The 16,645-nt window shown below is 38.0% G+C and overlaps 1 protein-coding gene across 1 annotated transcript in view; it reads left to right on the forward strand.

The window, feature by feature from the left end:
- The window catches only part of FBXL13 (F-box and leucine rich repeat protein 13), a 248,449-nt gene that overhangs the window by 35,064 nt on the left and 196,740 nt on the right, over window positions 1–16,645 (forward strand). Inside the window, exons 4-7 of the mRNA XM_027573273.2 lie at window positions 4,073–4,140; window positions 5,163–5,317; window positions 6,898–7,007; window positions 9,449–9,610. Of these exons, the coding sequence (XP_027429074.2) occupies window positions 4,073–4,140; window positions 5,163–5,317; window positions 6,898–7,007; window positions 9,449–9,610 (495 nt within the window). The remainder of the gene's footprint in view (window positions 1–4,072; window positions 4,141–5,162; window positions 5,318–6,897; window positions 7,008–9,448; window positions 9,611–16,645) is intronic.

Genomic DNA, 16,645 nt, shown 5'->3' on the forward strand with positions numbered 1-16,645 from the left:
TTTAGGCTATACTACAAAGCAATTGTAATCAAAACAGTATGGTACTGGCACAGAAATAGACCCATAGATCAAGGGAATAGGAAAGAGAGCCCAGAAATAAGCCCACAATTACACTGTCAATTAAACTATGACAAAGGAGGGAGGATTATACAAACTATTTGAATGATCCCTAAAGAATAGTCTAGGGAGCAGGAATGTACAATGGGTAAAAGACAGTCTCTTCAACAAATGGTGTTGGGAAAACCGAACAGCTACACGTAAAAGAATGAAACTGAACCACTTTCTTACACCATGCACAAAAATAAACTCAAAATGGATTAAAAACCTAAATGTGAGACTTGAAATCATAAAACTTCTAAGAGAAAACATAGACAGTAATCTCTTGGACAATAGCCTTTGCAACATATTTATGGATAGTCTTCTCAGGCAAGGGAAACAAAAGCAAAAATTAATTGCTGGGAGTACACCAAAATAAAAAGTTTTGCATGACAAAGGAAACTAACAACAAATGAAAAGACAACCTACTCAAGGGGAGAAGATATTTGCACATAATATATCTGATAGAGCTTAAAATCCAAAATATATAGAGAACTTATACAACTCAACACCAAAAAACACAACACAAATAATCCAATTAAAAATGGGCAGAGGATCTGAATAGACTTTTTTTTCCCAAAAATAACATACAGATGGCCAGCAGATGCATGAAAAGATGCTCAATATCACTCATCATCAGGGAAATGAAAATCAAAACCACAATGAAATATCACCTCACACCAGTCAGAATGGTTTGTATCAAAAAAACAAGAAATAACAAGTGTTGGTGAGGATGTGAAGAAAAGAGAACCCTTGTGCAATGTTGGTGAGAATGTAAATTGGTGCAACTAATATGGAAAACAGTATGGAGTTTCCTCAAAAAATTAAAAATACCATATAATCCATTAATTCCACTTTTGGGTATTTATTTGAAGAAAATGAAAACACTAATTTGAAAAGATATATGTACCCTTATGTTTACTGCAGCATTATTTATAATAGCCAAAATATGGAAGCAACCCAAGTGTCCATCAATAGATGATACATGGATAAAGAAAAGGTGGTACATATATATAATGGAATATTCTCCAGCCATTTGAAAAGAATGAGATCTTGCCATTTGTGACAACATAGATGGACCTAGAGGCTGTTATGCTAAGTGAAATAAGTTAGAGGAAGACAAAAGCCAGATGATGTCACTTACATGTGGACTCCAAAAAACAGAAGAAATGACTGAACAAACAAAAAACAGAACAGACTCATACATTCAGAGAACAAACCGATGGTTGCCAGAGGTGAGGTGGGTGGGGAATACGGGAAATGGAAGAGAGGATTAAGAGGTACAAGCTCTTAGTTAAGAAATTAATAAGTCATGGAGATGAAAAGCACAGGATAGGGAATCTAGTCAATAATGTAAAAATCTTGGGCGCCTGGGTGGCTCAGTCATTAAGCGTCTGCCTTCAGCTCAGGTCAGGATCCCAGGGTCCTGGGATCGAGCCCCACATCGGGCTCCCTGCTCCGCGGGAAGCCTGCTTCTCCCTCTCCCACTCCCCCTGCTTGTGTTCCCTCTCTCGCTGTGTCTGTCTCTGTCAAATAAATAAATAAAATCTTTAAAAAAATAATGTAAAAATCTTGTATGATGACAGATGTTTTACTACACTAGTTGTGGTAACCACTAACGTATAGAAGTTTTTAATTACTTTGTTATATACCTGCAACTAACATTGTGTGTCACCTGTATTTCAACAACAATGATACATATAAATACATAAATGAATGAATGAATGAAAAAATATTTCAAGACACCGCCCCCCCCAAAAAAAGTAGAAAGTAAGTGGCTGGAGCAACAGTGAAGACGTTGAGCAGTGGAAGCAGAACCGTGTGACTGAGTGTACCGGCATGGGTCTTATGGTTAGACTGGCCAGAGGGCTGCTGAGCATCAGTTGCGCTGACACAGGCCTAGCCCCAAGTGGGGGATGGGGCTTTACTCGGCTTGAGCCTTTGCTGCAGGTCAGTGCCCCAGTGACACTCTCATTTTTGTTCTTAAGATTTTATTTATTTGACAGAGAGAGAGAGCGAGAGCAGGAACACAGGCAGGGGGAGTGGGGAGGGAGAAGCAGACTCCCCGCTCAGCAGGGAGCCCGATGACAGGCTCGATCCTGAGACCCTGAGATCGTGCCCTGAGCAGAAATCGGATGCTTAACCGACTGAGCCACCCAGGCGCCCCCCAGTGACACTCTCTTAAAGCTATTTTCTCTGTGGAGAAAAACAAGAGGATGCCAACAATGAGGAAAAATCATAGCTATTTTCATTCTATCGGTGTTTTTATTTATTTATTTTTTGTTTAATTGGGAGAACAGTATATGTGAAATTAAAATAAGAACTTAGGGAAAGGAACTCTTAAAAAAAAAGGAATATTAGAATGAGAAACTCTTCCAGCATATAAATCACGGATTGATGAGGACTTCAACTTCTTTCAAGAATAGAATAGAAAGAACACTTTTATGCTGATTTAAAGAGTTGATTATTAGAAAACTTGAATTCAAGAGTTACGAGCTGAATTATAATTTTTGTTTTCATTCATTTGATCATGTAGTATGCTCATTTTTAAATGAACTATGCCATATTATTGTAGATATTTATATAGTACTTTCCAGGTTGTATCTTCTAAAAAAAGTTTAATCTTAGGAAATTTAAGGGCTAGTGGCAGAGCAGGAAAATTGTATTGTAGATGAAATTTGTCCTTACTTCTGCCACTTCATTCCTTTCCTGTTTTTTTTTTTTAAGATTTTATTTATTTATTTGACAGAGAGAGACGCAGCGAGAGAGGGAACACAAGCCGGGGGAGTGGGAGGGGGAGAAGCAGGCTTCCCGCGGAGCAGGGAGCCCGATGCGGGGCTCGATCCGAGGACCCTGGGATCCTGACCTGAGCTGAAGGCAGATGCTTAATGACTGAGCCACCCAGGCGCCCCTCCTTTCCTGGTTTTATCCACCCTGCTGTGATATCCCCAATACTCTTTGTTCCTCTGGATTCCTTTCCCTTATGAAAATCAGAATTTAGTAAAAACTGACTTCAGTGATTTATGTTCTCCCTCACCACAAGCATAATTTACATATAATCTCCATCAAGCTGAGGATTTCCAAATGTCATTGAACCTCAGGCAGAATATCAGGGGGCCTTTGTTGTATGCCTTAAATAACTCCATGATTAACATGTGTATGTTGTATCTATGACCTCAACGAAGCACTTACAGCAATGTGCAAAGGAGAAAAACATTTGTCTTTGAAAAGTGGAATTCAGAATTCTGGCAGTTGGTAGAGATTTGAACCAAACAGATGTTTGGCCACATGTCTATTTATATGGCAAACAGGGTAGTGAAAACATGAGAAAAAATAACACCATTAGTACTTCACAGTACCATGTACATATAACAAATGTGTAATGTGATATTATTTTTACTCATTAAAGAATGTACAGAAGGTACAGATGATTTCAGGAATGCTCAGTTAGCTGTTCCCACATGTTAATGTATGTTATTGTGAATAGTTGCAAATGATAGATAAATTTGCATTTCTTTCAGCATATTCCAAAATTTTAATTTATGTGGCTTTCCTATTACTTCTTGGTGAGGCATTCCTGTAAGGTTTTTTTTTTTTTAAAGAAAATTTCACTTTATACTCTTGAGAAGGCAAAATCATTCAGTTTAATGGTGACCAGCAGACCCACAACTCTATACTTCCTATCACTACAACTGACAATAATAATAATACCATAGAACTTACTTAAAATGTTTTAAAGTAAATAAAATACGATGAGAAAATTTTAAGCTGCGATTTTAACTTTTGAAAATTTGGTAACGGACATACACAATAAAGTTACAAAATACATAAATGGCATGTAGTTCTTCTAATCTGCTCCTGTCTCCCTACTGCCCAAGGTAATCATTGCTCTCATTTTCCTCTGCATCTTCTGGAGTTAGGCTTTGCATTCCACTTACTTCTAATGTGTGCTATTTCATTTATTTATTTACTTTAGATGACTCCAGAATTGATGATAAAAGCATGTACTTTTTATACCGGACATTTAGTAAAGACCCATTTTTGGTAAGAATGTGATTTTACATCTTACTTCTTTGTGTTTTTATTCTTAATATTCTCCATAGGAAGAACAACTCATTCTTGGCGAGTTGTTCTGATTTTATCTATTTAGTCATGTCTCCACCATTTTGCATTATATATTTCTTTTATTTTTATTTGGCTTTTACTTAGTTAAAATATGTTCTTTACTTCTTCAAGGTATTGCTTTTTTTGAAAGTGTAAATCTATAATCCCTTCATCTGAAACCCTTGGAGATATGTTTTGAAATTTAGATTCCTTTTCTTAAAAAAATTTTGCAAAGGTAATTTCTGCACATTCTGTGTATTATAGAACATCCTCAGTGGTGTCTCGGGCAGCATGTTGGAACCAAACATATTCAAACATATTAGTATTTCTCTCTATATATTACATATATGTATATAAAATGAAGTGAAATGTATATGAAATGAAATTTTAAAAAGACTATGAATAGCTATGTGTCAAGTCCAGGGAGGTTTCGATGCAAAATTACTTTAGTTTTTAAATTTTTATTTATTTATTTTTAAGATTTACTTATTTATTTTAGAGAGAGAGAGAGAGTGGGAGGGGGGAGGAAGGAGGGGCAGGGGAGAAGGAGAGAGAGAATCTGTGCTGAGTGTAGAGCCTGTTGCAGGGCTTGATCCCAGGACCCCAAGATCATGACTTGAGCCAAAACCTAGAGTGGGATGCGCAACCAACTGAGCCAACCAGGTGCCCCGAGGCAAAATTACTTTAGGTCAGGTCTAGTTTTGCCTCTAAATAGGTTATGAAAAAACTTCTGCATTTCAGATCTTTACTGGGTTTTAGAAATGTAGCAAAGGGAAGTACAAGCTCAAAGGAAGCACAGGACTAGCTAGAAATAAGACAATAACCATAATTGAACAATTTCTTTCTATGCTGTGAATTTTGAGGAGATAAAGGAGGTATTATTACTCCTTCTCCCTCTCCATTTATTAGTAATGTATTGCCATAACATCAAAATACTATTTTTCTGTATCTTCTGCCTATAGCACTTGGAGAGACATGGTGATACCTCTTATAAATGAAGATGAACTTCTGGCTGAAAAGATGGAAAAAGCAATGGAATATGACAATTTCAGACTTCAAAAATACATATTTCGTCTTTGGCAATCTTATATGGAAGGTCAAAAAAAACAACTTACAGGTAAATCCTAACATAGTAGCCTAACATAGTAGTTAGTTTTTGTATTCATTTATTCAAAGAATCAACACACTTAACAATTCAGCAGTTGGTGCTAGAGAATTTATCATTATGTCTAGAGAACTGTCATGAAATGTAAAGCCACTAATTAAATGTCTTACATTTAAATGAGAGTTGTCTCAAAGGGTTTTATTGTACCAGAAAACAGGCATGTTTGAAATAAAATCCTGTAGGGATTTGTGTGATGTATGTACAAATATAAATATAAATAGGGATCTACTATCATCATTTTTACTCATAGAGAGCTGGTATATCACAGGTACCAAAACTGACTATTTCTTGCAGAGAGTTTTCCATTCCTTACAGATATGTCACTTAATGGATACATGAGGAAACAAAGAAAACGAATTTTCCTTTCCTTAAACCCTTGGTAGTTGTAATGAGTAGACAGGGCACGTGCATGATCTTCGGAGCAGGAATAGGGAACTCCAGCCTTTGGCTCAGATTTTAGCCACTTACCAAATATTGGTTTATGGCTACTGAAAATCAGAGAATTGTTTCCTCTTGATCAGTTACTCCTGGTACCTCAGTCACAGTGAACCCTCTGGAGGTTTTTTTTTAGGGAGGGAGAGAGAGCAAGAGAGAGCGCACACATGGGAGCATGGGGCAGGGGGGCAGAGGGAGAGGGAGAGAGAATCTGAGGCAGAGTCCACGCCCAGCATGGGCCTGAGGCGGGGCTCCATCTCCCGACCCTGAGATCATGACCTGAGCGGTATTCAAGAGTTGGATGCTTAACTGACTGAACCACCAAGGTGCCCTCTGAAGGTTTTAACATAAGACTGATGGGCCTCTAATTCTGAGAGGAAACGGTTAGCTTCAGCTAAGAAGCCCTTGCCCTCTTAAGCCGTGTCCCCGGGGCCTGCCGTAGTCATCCTCCTTCCTGGCCCGGCCCCTGTATTTGAGCTTCGGACCCTTGGTTAAAACATAAAATGGAGCAATTTATTTAATCATAGGACATTTAACAAAATCAGAATACTACCTTATAATTATATTTCTATGAATAAGTTTGGAAGTTCTGGTTTTATAAAGATTTGATTAAAAAAATTATATGTGTCATATATGTATCTTGATGTGTTATTACATCTATTACATCTTAATATCTTTTTTTAATTTTCAAAAAGATTTTATTCACTTATGTGAAAGAGAGAGAGGTGAGCATGAGCTGGGGGGAAGGACAGAGGGAGAGGGAGAAGCAGGCTCCTTGCTGGGAGCCCAGTGCGGGGCTCGACCCCAGGACCCTGGGATCAGGACCTGAGCCGAAGGCAGACGCTTAACGGGGTGAGCCACCCAGGCGCTCCTACATCTTAATTTCCAAGAGCAAAGGTGATATTTACAGGTTAATAAAATTTCCATAGTGAAGATCTACTGCTGTCAAAAGTAATTAATTTTAGATGTAATTAAAATAAAATAAAAACTGCCAGATGCAATATTGGTTCATATTATAAACATGATAGAATATTAAATATTTTGTTTTTTTGGAAACATCTTTATATAGACACACTAATCCAATACATTTTCTTTAGACATACTATTGCGGATGCAAAAGATGTGCCACCGTTACAAGCTAAAAGCTATCCTAACTAAATGGAGGGATAAAGCAAGACAAGAGTATAAAAAGAGAGAAGATGAGCTGGTATGGTATCTTGGAAACTTAATTTTTTTAGAAACTAAATTTTGTCCTTATATGGATGTTGCTTCCGATAATAATGCTATGTGTGGAAGTACTAAAGTACTGAATAGCATGTACTTTTTCAAGAAAAGATTTTGCTTATTTATTTGAGAGGGTGCGTGCGTGTGCCTGAGTGGGGAGGAGGGCCAGAGCGAGAGGGAGAGGGACAAGCAGACTCTCTGCTGAGTGGGGAGCTGGAGGTGGGGCTCGATCGTGGGGCTCAACCCCAGGACCCTGAGACCACGACCTGAGCTGAAGTCAGATGCTTAACCGATTGAACCCCCCAGGTGCCCCAATATTATATACTTTTGATGGGCTCTTTATTCTTTTAATTTAATAACTTAAATTATACTTCATCTACCAAAAATATTTTCTAAAAATTCTGTTGTTTTATTTTAACTGTGAACATTGAGGACAAATCATTTCAGCATTTTGTTTAAAATTATTGATAAAAATGAAAAATTTTGTTTAAACAAGTGTTTGGATGGATATAGATGTCTCAAATGGAAAAGAAACTATTTGATATGATAAAGACTGAATAAATTTTTCTTTTCTAGATAAGATTAAATTATTCTTTTTTCAACATTCAATGTAATAAATTACAATTTTAATATAAATTTTAAAAATTACTAAATTGCTAAACTTAAAGGATGTGACACTTTAATTAAAGCAATTAAAACAGAGGGCCCAAGCAAATGCCTCCAAACTTAAAAATATCTCTAGTTTGCTTAAGCTATTAGTACATTATTACTTAATGTTGTTTTAGAATACCCACAGTAACTATTAGGATCAGACATAGAAAAATGGAATTTTTTAGTTACATTACTTCATAGGTAATGTTTTATCAATGGTCTTGAAATACAAAGTCGGGGAAAATAAGAAACAGAAAAATAAGAAATTAAAGTCCCTGTTTAGTAGTCGTCTCATCAAGGGCAGGATCAATGCCCTCCCATCACTACCTGGTTCAGATGTTGAGATTGGTGATACTATATACATACAAAGAGAGTATGCAAAGATTTATGCTGGAAACAGTGCTAGAGTCTGCAGAGGACACTGAGATTCATAAAGCACAGTTCTTGCTCTCTGCAAGTTTATCACCTACTGGTATTGAATTGGTGTTCTTAGAGGATGTCCTCTAGCATTTGTGGAGTACATGTTCAATGTTGCCGGTTCACCAGTTATACTTTAGGTACCACTGTTTTAGTCTGCTTATTCAGTGTTCTTCTTTCTTTCTTTTTTTAAGATTTATTTATTATTTGAGAGAGAGAGAGAGAGAATATTGCAAAGGGGATGGACAGAGGGAGAGGGAGAGAAAGAATCTCAGGCAGACTCCCCACTGAGCAGGGAGCCTGATGCGGGGCTTGATCTCAAGACCCCGAAATCATGACCTGAGCCAAAATCAAGAGTCAGCTGCTTCGCCGACTGAGCCACTCAGGCGCTCATTGTTTTTGAACACTGTGTACTAAGCTAGCATTTTGACCCTGGCTCCCCCGGCGTCTGGACAGTGATTGTCTAATGGCCAAATAAGTAACCGTACATGACGAGGCTGCCCCTTTCACACCCCTCTTGAACTGAACATCCCTGAGGCAGTATTGTTCTCTTAATCATCCCCATACACTGGGCATAATGTTTTGCATGTAGTAGTTGATAGATATTAATATATGTAACAATGTATATTATACATAATATAGTATTATAGATGTATATTCCATAGTCAATTGGGTGTTTAGAGAAAACATTTTCTTCTAGCTATGTTATTTCTTGGCCTAACCATCACTCACTTAAGTGGGTGAAGTGAACAAGGCAGGTGTGTGCTGGGCGGAGAAAGCAGGGAACACTTCTGGGTGCTACTTCTCCAATGTGTGCCCTTTCTTAGGCTTGTGTGTGTGTGTGTGTGTGTGTGTGTGTGTGTGTGTGTAACACTTATTTACCCTTATGGCTTTTTCTCAATTATGCAGTTTTAAGGAATGTATTCAAAGTTAAAATGGGGACATTTTATAACAGTAAATCAGGCAAGACCCCAAATGCTTTCCTCTGACTCTCCTTTTTTATCTCTGTGCTAACCACCTCCTTTCCTTGCCCCAAATATCAGTTCAATCATTACCAGAACCTTGACTCTTTGGGTTTCAGCTTCCTCATCTGAAAGAGGAGGTTGGGGACCACACCTTTGAGGTTGCTGGCTATGCCATTGATGTCTGACAACAAATGGAAATGATCCCTAATGCTCTGGCGGTCTAGAGAATATTAACCATGCTATGGACAAAGATCGTTTATGTAGCGGGGATAACGACAAGAAAGAATGTTTATTTGGTGCCATCATGGTGTTGAGCACTGAGCTATATACATATTATCTCATTTAACCTTTACAACAGTGACATGGAATTTGTCAATTATTTTCATGGCAGATGTTAAAACATGAACTTCAGTTACTGAAATGGAGAAGCAAGTTAAAACTCAAAGTAGTTGCTAAAGAACTTTTTCCTGAACAAAGTGCGTCTGGAACCTCTCTTGCAGGCGAGATTCCTGAATGTGACATTTCACTGTTACCCGAAAGAGTGATCTCACAGGTTCGTATGAATTCATGCATTGTAACTAGTCATTTTCACAGTGTTTATTAACAGAGTGGTTTTATAAACCTTAGGTGAATGATGGAAATCCTATTTCAAAGAAACATGTTTTTTTACAACTAGCTTTGGGTTCAACTCATTTTTTTAGAGGTCATCCTTTTGGATGGCTATAAGATGAATCTAGCCATCAAAAGTGGAGAAAGTAAAGCTGTAGGAAATAAGAAGGGAAGGAAAACATTCCTCCCTAAAGCATACGTTGTCATTTAAGGTGGAACAGGTTTCAGATGCTGAAGCACTTACTTTTTCATCTTTAATCCCTAATCTTTTAAGCTTCACATAATACCTCCACTCTGGGATGTAAATGGGCTTGTGTTATTGAAAAATATTTATACTATCTTTTTTCCTTAGATTGTGAATTCATAAAAAGAATCATGTAGTTACAGCTTACAATTCATTGAATTGATCTCTGAAAGATAAGCCATAATTCCAACTACTGGTTATATTCTCTTTTGATGGATAAGTAACTTCTTTGTGAGACTGCCTGATAAATGGTAGAAGAGCTGTAAAATATCACCTTATTCTGATTAATGGCAGCTTCACGTTGTAAAATCCCATGTATTAAATACACGCCACTAAATGTACAGAATTAAGCTCAAGTTATATTTGGGAACAAGGTATCTATGTGTCTCTATCTAATCCTGCCCTTTATGTATAGCATGGAGTTAGGATAAGGATATTTTTGCCCATAATTTCCTCTTTATAAATTGTCTATCGTATTTTGTTCATTTTTAAATTGGAATTCCTATAATTTGCTTACTGGTTTATAATAGCTCTTTGCATATTGGTAATATCAACTCTTTGCCTGGAATATATCAGAGATTTCCCTTCTACACTTGATGTTTGCTTTCAGTTTTGTCAGTGCAGTCTTTCTTTCCTCTTTTTTTTTTAAAGATTTTATTTATTTATTTGAGAGAGAGAATGAGAGATAGAGAGCACGAAAGGGAAGAGGGTCAGAGGGAGAAGCAGACTCCCCGCTGAGCGGGGAGCCCGATGCGGGACTCGATCCTGGGACTCCAGGATCATGAGCTGAGCCGAAGGCAGTCGTTCAACCAACGGAGCCACTCAGGCGCCTTGTGCAGTCTTTCAATGAGAGAAATTTTAGAGCTCTATGTAACAAAGTCTAGCACTCTTGCCCTAATTATTTCTCTTTTTGTGTCATATTAATATGTTATCCTTAGTTGTTTTTCTTTTTATAAGGATATTTATTTATTTGACAGAGAGAGAGAAAGGAAGAGAGCGAGCACAAGCAAGGGTAGCAGCAGGTAGAGGGAGAGGGAGAAGCAGGCTTCCCGCTGAGCGAGAAGCCCGACGCGGGGCTCGATCCGAGGACCCTGGGATCATGACCTGAGCCGAAGGCAGACGCTTAACCCACTGAGCCACGCAGGCGCCCCACTTAGTTGTTTTTCTAAGCCATAACACACTCTTTCTTACACCGATACAGCTGTTTTTTTGTCTTTGAATTCCTATACTGTTCGCTGCTAATGTTTGTTTACTTTATCAGTGGCTGCTCTAGGGTTTATAACAATGCTTTTTCAGTTTATCACAGATTACACCTTCACATAATTTTCTACCACTTTACATATAAGGTAAACACCTAGTAAGAGTACGCTTTCATTTTCTTTCTCCTGTGCTTCCTGCTGTTGTTGCCATGCATTATATTCCTAGGTGTTTATAAACTCTGCAATGTAATTTATTATTTTTGCTTTAAATAATCCATTATATCTTATTCAGCATATGCTTTTTTTGTTACTTATTTTTTTACTGGAATGTAATTAACATACAGTGTTATATTAGTTTCAGGTGTACGATATAATGATTCAACGGTCATTACTTAGTGCTTGTCACAATAAGTGTGCTCTTCATCCACTTTATCTATTTCACCCATCCCTCCATCCACCTCTCCTCTGGCAACCACCAGTTTGTTTTCTGTATTTAAAAGTCTATTTTTTTGTTTGCCTTTTTTTTTTTTTTGCTTGTTCATCTGCTTTTTTTCTTACATTCCACATATGAGTAAAATCACAATGGTATTTGTATTTCCCCAACTTATTTTACTTAGCATCATACATCCTAAGTCTATCCATGTTGTCAAGATCTCGTTCTTTTTTAATGGCTGAGTAATATTCCCTTGTATATATACTACTTTATCCATTCATCTAATGATGGACACTTGGGTTGTTTCCGTATTTTGACTATTGCAAATAATGCAATAAACGTAGGGATGCATATATCTTTTTAAATTAGTGTTTTCATTTTCTTTGGGTAAATATTCAGTAGTGGAATTACTGTATCATGTGGTAATTCTATTTTTAATTTTTTAAGGAAATCCATACTGTTTTCCACTGTGGCTATACCAATTTGCATTCCTACCAGTAGGGCACGAGTGTTCCAAAACTTGTTGTTTCTTGTGTATTTGATTTTAGCCATTCTGACAGGTGTGAGGTGATATCTCTTTGTGTTTTGATTTGCATTTCCCTCATAATCAGTGATGCTGAGCATTTTTTCATGTGTTTGTTGGCCATCTGTATGTCTTCTTTGGTGAAATGTCTGTTCATGTCTTCAGCCCATTTTTAAATCAGATTATTTGTTTTTTTGATGTTGAGTTGTGTAAGTTCTTTGTATACTTTGGATATTAACCCCTTATCAGATATATCATTTGCAAATATCTTCTCCCATTCAGTAGGTTGCCTTGTCATTTTATTGATGGTTTCCTACACTGTGCAAAAGCTTTTTATTTTAGCATAGTCCCAATAGTTTAACTTTGTTTTGTTTCCTCTGTCTGAGGACACATGTCTAGAAAAATGCTTCTATGGCCAATGTCAAAGAAATTACTGCCTATGTTGTCTTCTAGGAGTTTTATAGTTTCAGGTATCACATTTAGGTCTTTAATCCATTTTGTGTTTATTTTTGTGTACAGTGTAAGAAAGTGGTCCAGGTTCATTCTTTTGCATGTTGCTGTCCAGTTTTCCCCACACCATTTGTTGAAGAGTTTGTCTTTTCCCTATTGCATATTTTTCTCTCCTTTGTCATAGATTAATTGACCATATAAGCATGGGTTTATTTCTGGACTCTATTCTGTTCCCTTGATCTGTGTGTCTATTTTTGTGCCAGGACCACATTGTTTGCATGCTGTAGCTATATAATATATCTTGGAATCTAGTATTGTGATACCTACCTCTAGTTTTGCTTTGGCCGTTTGGTGTCTTTTGTGGTTCTATACAAATTTTAGGATTATTTGTTCCAGTTCTGTGAAAAATGTTGTTGGTATTCTGATAGTGATTGCATTAAATCTGTAGATTGTTTTAGGTAGTATGGACTTTTTAACAATATTGGTTCTTCCAATCCATGAGCATGGAATATCTTTCTATTTGTTTGTGGCATCATCAATTTCTTTGGTCTTTCACCTTGATTTATTCCTAGGAATTTTATTCTTTTTGATGCAGTTGTAAATGGGATTGTTTTTAATTTTTTTTCTGCTATTTCATTAGTGTATAGAAATGCAACAGATTTCTGTATTAATTTTGTATCCTGTGACTTTACTGAATTCATTTACTTGTTCCAGTAGTTTTTAAGGGAAGTGTTTTGGTTTTTCTATATATAGCTTCATGTCATGTAGAAGGAAGGAAATAATAAAGATTAGAGCAGAAATAAATGAAATTGAGACCAAAAAAAGCCACCAGCAATAGAAAAGATCCATGAAACCAGGAGCTGATTTTTTTTATTATTTAAATTCAATTAATTAATTAGAGCTGGTTCTTTGCAAGGATAAACAGAATTGATAAACCTTTCACCAGACTGCTCAAGAAAAAAAAGAGAGGGGCGCCTGGGTGGCTCAGTTGTTAAGCGTCTACCTTCAGCTCAGGTCATGATCCCAGGGTCCTGGGATCGAGCCCCACATTGGGCTCCCTGCTCAGCGGGAAGCCTGCTTCTCCCTCTCCCACTCCCCCTGCTTGTGTTCCTGCTCTCGCTGTCTCTCTCTGTAAAATAAATAAAATCTTTAAAAAAAAGAAAAAAGAGAGAGGACTCAGATAAACAAAATCAGAAATGACGGAAGAGATGTAATGACCAGCACCACAGAAATACAAAGAATTATAAGAGAATATTGTGAAAAATTTTATGTCAACAAATTGGACAACCTAGAAGAAGTGGATAAATTCCTAGACATGTATAACCTTTCAAAACTGAGTCAGGAAAAGAAATAGAAAATCTGAACAGACTGATTATGAGTAATGAAATGGACTCAGTAATTAAAAACTCCCAATAAACAAAGTCCAGGACCAGATGGTTTCAGAGATGAATTCTACCTAACATTTAAAAATGTGTTAATCTCTGTTCTTCTCAAACTATTCCAGAAAATAGAAGGGGAAGGAAAGCTTCCAAATTCATCCTATGAGGCCAGCATTACCCTGATACCAAAACCAAAGACACTACAAAAGAAGAAAACTATAGGCCAATATCTCTGATGAACACAGATGCAAAAGTCCCCCCAAAATATTAGCAAACTGAACCCAACAATACATTAAAAAACATTCTCCATGATCAGTGGAATTTATTGCAGGGATGCATAGGTGGTTTAATATTTGCAAATCAGTCAACATGATACAACCCATCAACAAAAGAAAGGATAAAAACCTCATGAGCCTCATGAGTAGATGTAGAAAAAGCACTGGGAAAAGTACAACATCCAGTCATGATAAAAACCCCCAACAAAGTGGATTTAGAGGGAATATACATCAACATAATAAAGGCCATATATGAAAAACCCACAGCTAACATCATACTCAATGATGAAAAACTGAGAGCTTTTCCTCTAAGATCAAGAACAAGACAAGGATGTCCATTCTTACCATCTTCATTCAACATAGTGCTGGAAGTCCTAGGTGCAGCAATCAGACAAAAGAAATAAAAGGCATCCAAATTGGTAAGAAAGAAGTAAAACTTTCAGTACATTTTACTTTTAACAATCTGAAGCTTATAGACAAGTTGCCAGTACCGTACGAAGAACTTTTCCTAAACAGTTTGAAAGTAAGTTGCCGATATATATAACACCTCATTCCTGTAAACAAGAGCATTCACTTAGTCAACCATCAAAATCCTCAAACCCAGTTCAGGTTTCCCCAGTTGTTCCAATAACGTCCCAATAATGCTGAAGGATCCGGTTTAGAATCACACATAGCAATTGATTGCTATGTCTCCTTATTCTTCAGTTTGCAACTGTCCCTCAGTCTATCATTTTCATGACCTTCACATGAAGATTAGGTCCGTTTTATTGTGGAATCTCTCTTAATTTGAGCTTGTTTGATGTTTCCTCAAGAATATACTCAGGTTACACATTTTCATTAGAAATACCACGGACATCATGCTGTATTCTTCCCATTGTATTGAACAGTGACGGGATTCAGATTTGCCTATGATTGGGGACGTTCACTTTGATCACTTGATGAAAGTGATGTCTGTCAGGCTTCTCCACTTCAATTCAGTCTCCCCCTTTGTAATTGATATGCATGTTATGGCTACTTTAAAATTATAAAAGTATTCCTATTCATTTCAGTTTGTTCATTTATGTCAGTGTGGACTCCTGGTTTTCCATTTTATTCGTGGGTTATAATCCATTACTCTCACTATTTATTTTGGTGCCCAAATTGTCCTAGATTTGGACTGAGTCAAGTTGCCTTCTGTGTCCTTTTGACCCGTAACCATCATTTCTTCAGTACTTCCTTACTTTAGAGCACAGCATGCTGTCCCAGGCTCATCTCGTGCTTTCCCTGCCCCACCGTGGATAAGCCATTTCTCCAAAAGTCCCTAAATCCTTCTTAATGGAGATTGTACATAGAAACCAAGATTTGAACACTAGCTGTGTTCATTGCCATTGCAGTGTCACTTCTCCTTATGCCTTCTCGGTAGGAAGAATGAGAGACTGTAGGTAGCTACATGCATATGCACATTTACTTCCATGTCACCGTACTTTGGTATACCCACACCTAAATTGCACACAGATACCTCCAGTTTTAATTTTGCACCACAGGGCTCATTCTAGTTCCCTCTCTTCCCCTATTTGCAATGTCCTTCTCCAACACTGAGAATCCTAGCCTTCGTTATTCTGAGTATCTTTACTTATTTGACCACTCCCCCTGTGTGTCACCAGTCACACAGGTTGCTGTCACTATCCCTTCCCTTCTTCATCCTGCTCAGGCTTTGACATCCCTTGCCAGGCCACCCTCTTATGAAGAGGCCCTCCTCACACGGCTCGGGCTCTGACACCATGTGACAGTTGCCTTCCCCCCCTGTATAGTTTGGGCTAAGACACACCATACTGAGTGCTTCCTAGGTAGATGCCTTCCTTGTCCTACACGGGCTCTGAAAATGCAATGCACAGGCTGTCCCTCCTTGGGGATGCCCTTCTTACACGCATAGGCTCTATCACTCCATGCTGTCTGCCCACACGGAGGCACACTCCACAGCCCACTTGGCCCCTGGTGTCTTACACAGGATTTTCTTTCCCTGGTTCACCTTCTTTGTCCTACTCAGGCTCTGACATCCCACTCTGGTTTTCTCTCATTAGGAACACCTCCTCATCCCTCTTAGGTTCCAGCATTCTACGCTGAGATAGCCTTCCACATGGATGGATGCCCTTCTCACCTTGCTTATTCTCTGACTGTCTGCACTGGGCAGATGTCCTCTTCGTGGGCCTCATTTCCTTTGGGCTTCAATAGCCCAGAGTGCGCCATGCTTTCTCATTTGCCTTCCTTTTCCCACTTGGGCTCTGAAATTCCATTCTGAGCCATCCTTTCTTAGGAACACCCCTCCTCACCCATCTTGGGCTCCAAAACCCTGGGCAAGGTGGTCCACCGAGTGGCTGGTCCTTTATAGACCCTAGTTCTGATACCTTGCTCTGGGCCAACAGAGCTCTTCTGCACCTTCACCCTGGCATAGATGTCTACTTTGCTTAGACAACTTAGTATCTTTCCACAGGTCATT

Source organism: Zalophus californianus, chromosome 12, assembly GCF_009762305.2.
Source record: "Zalophus californianus isolate mZalCal1 chromosome 12, mZalCal1.pri.v2, whole genome shotgun sequence".
In the NCBI taxonomy this organism is placed as follows: Eukaryota; Metazoa; Chordata; class Mammalia; order Carnivora; family Otariidae; genus Zalophus; species Zalophus californianus.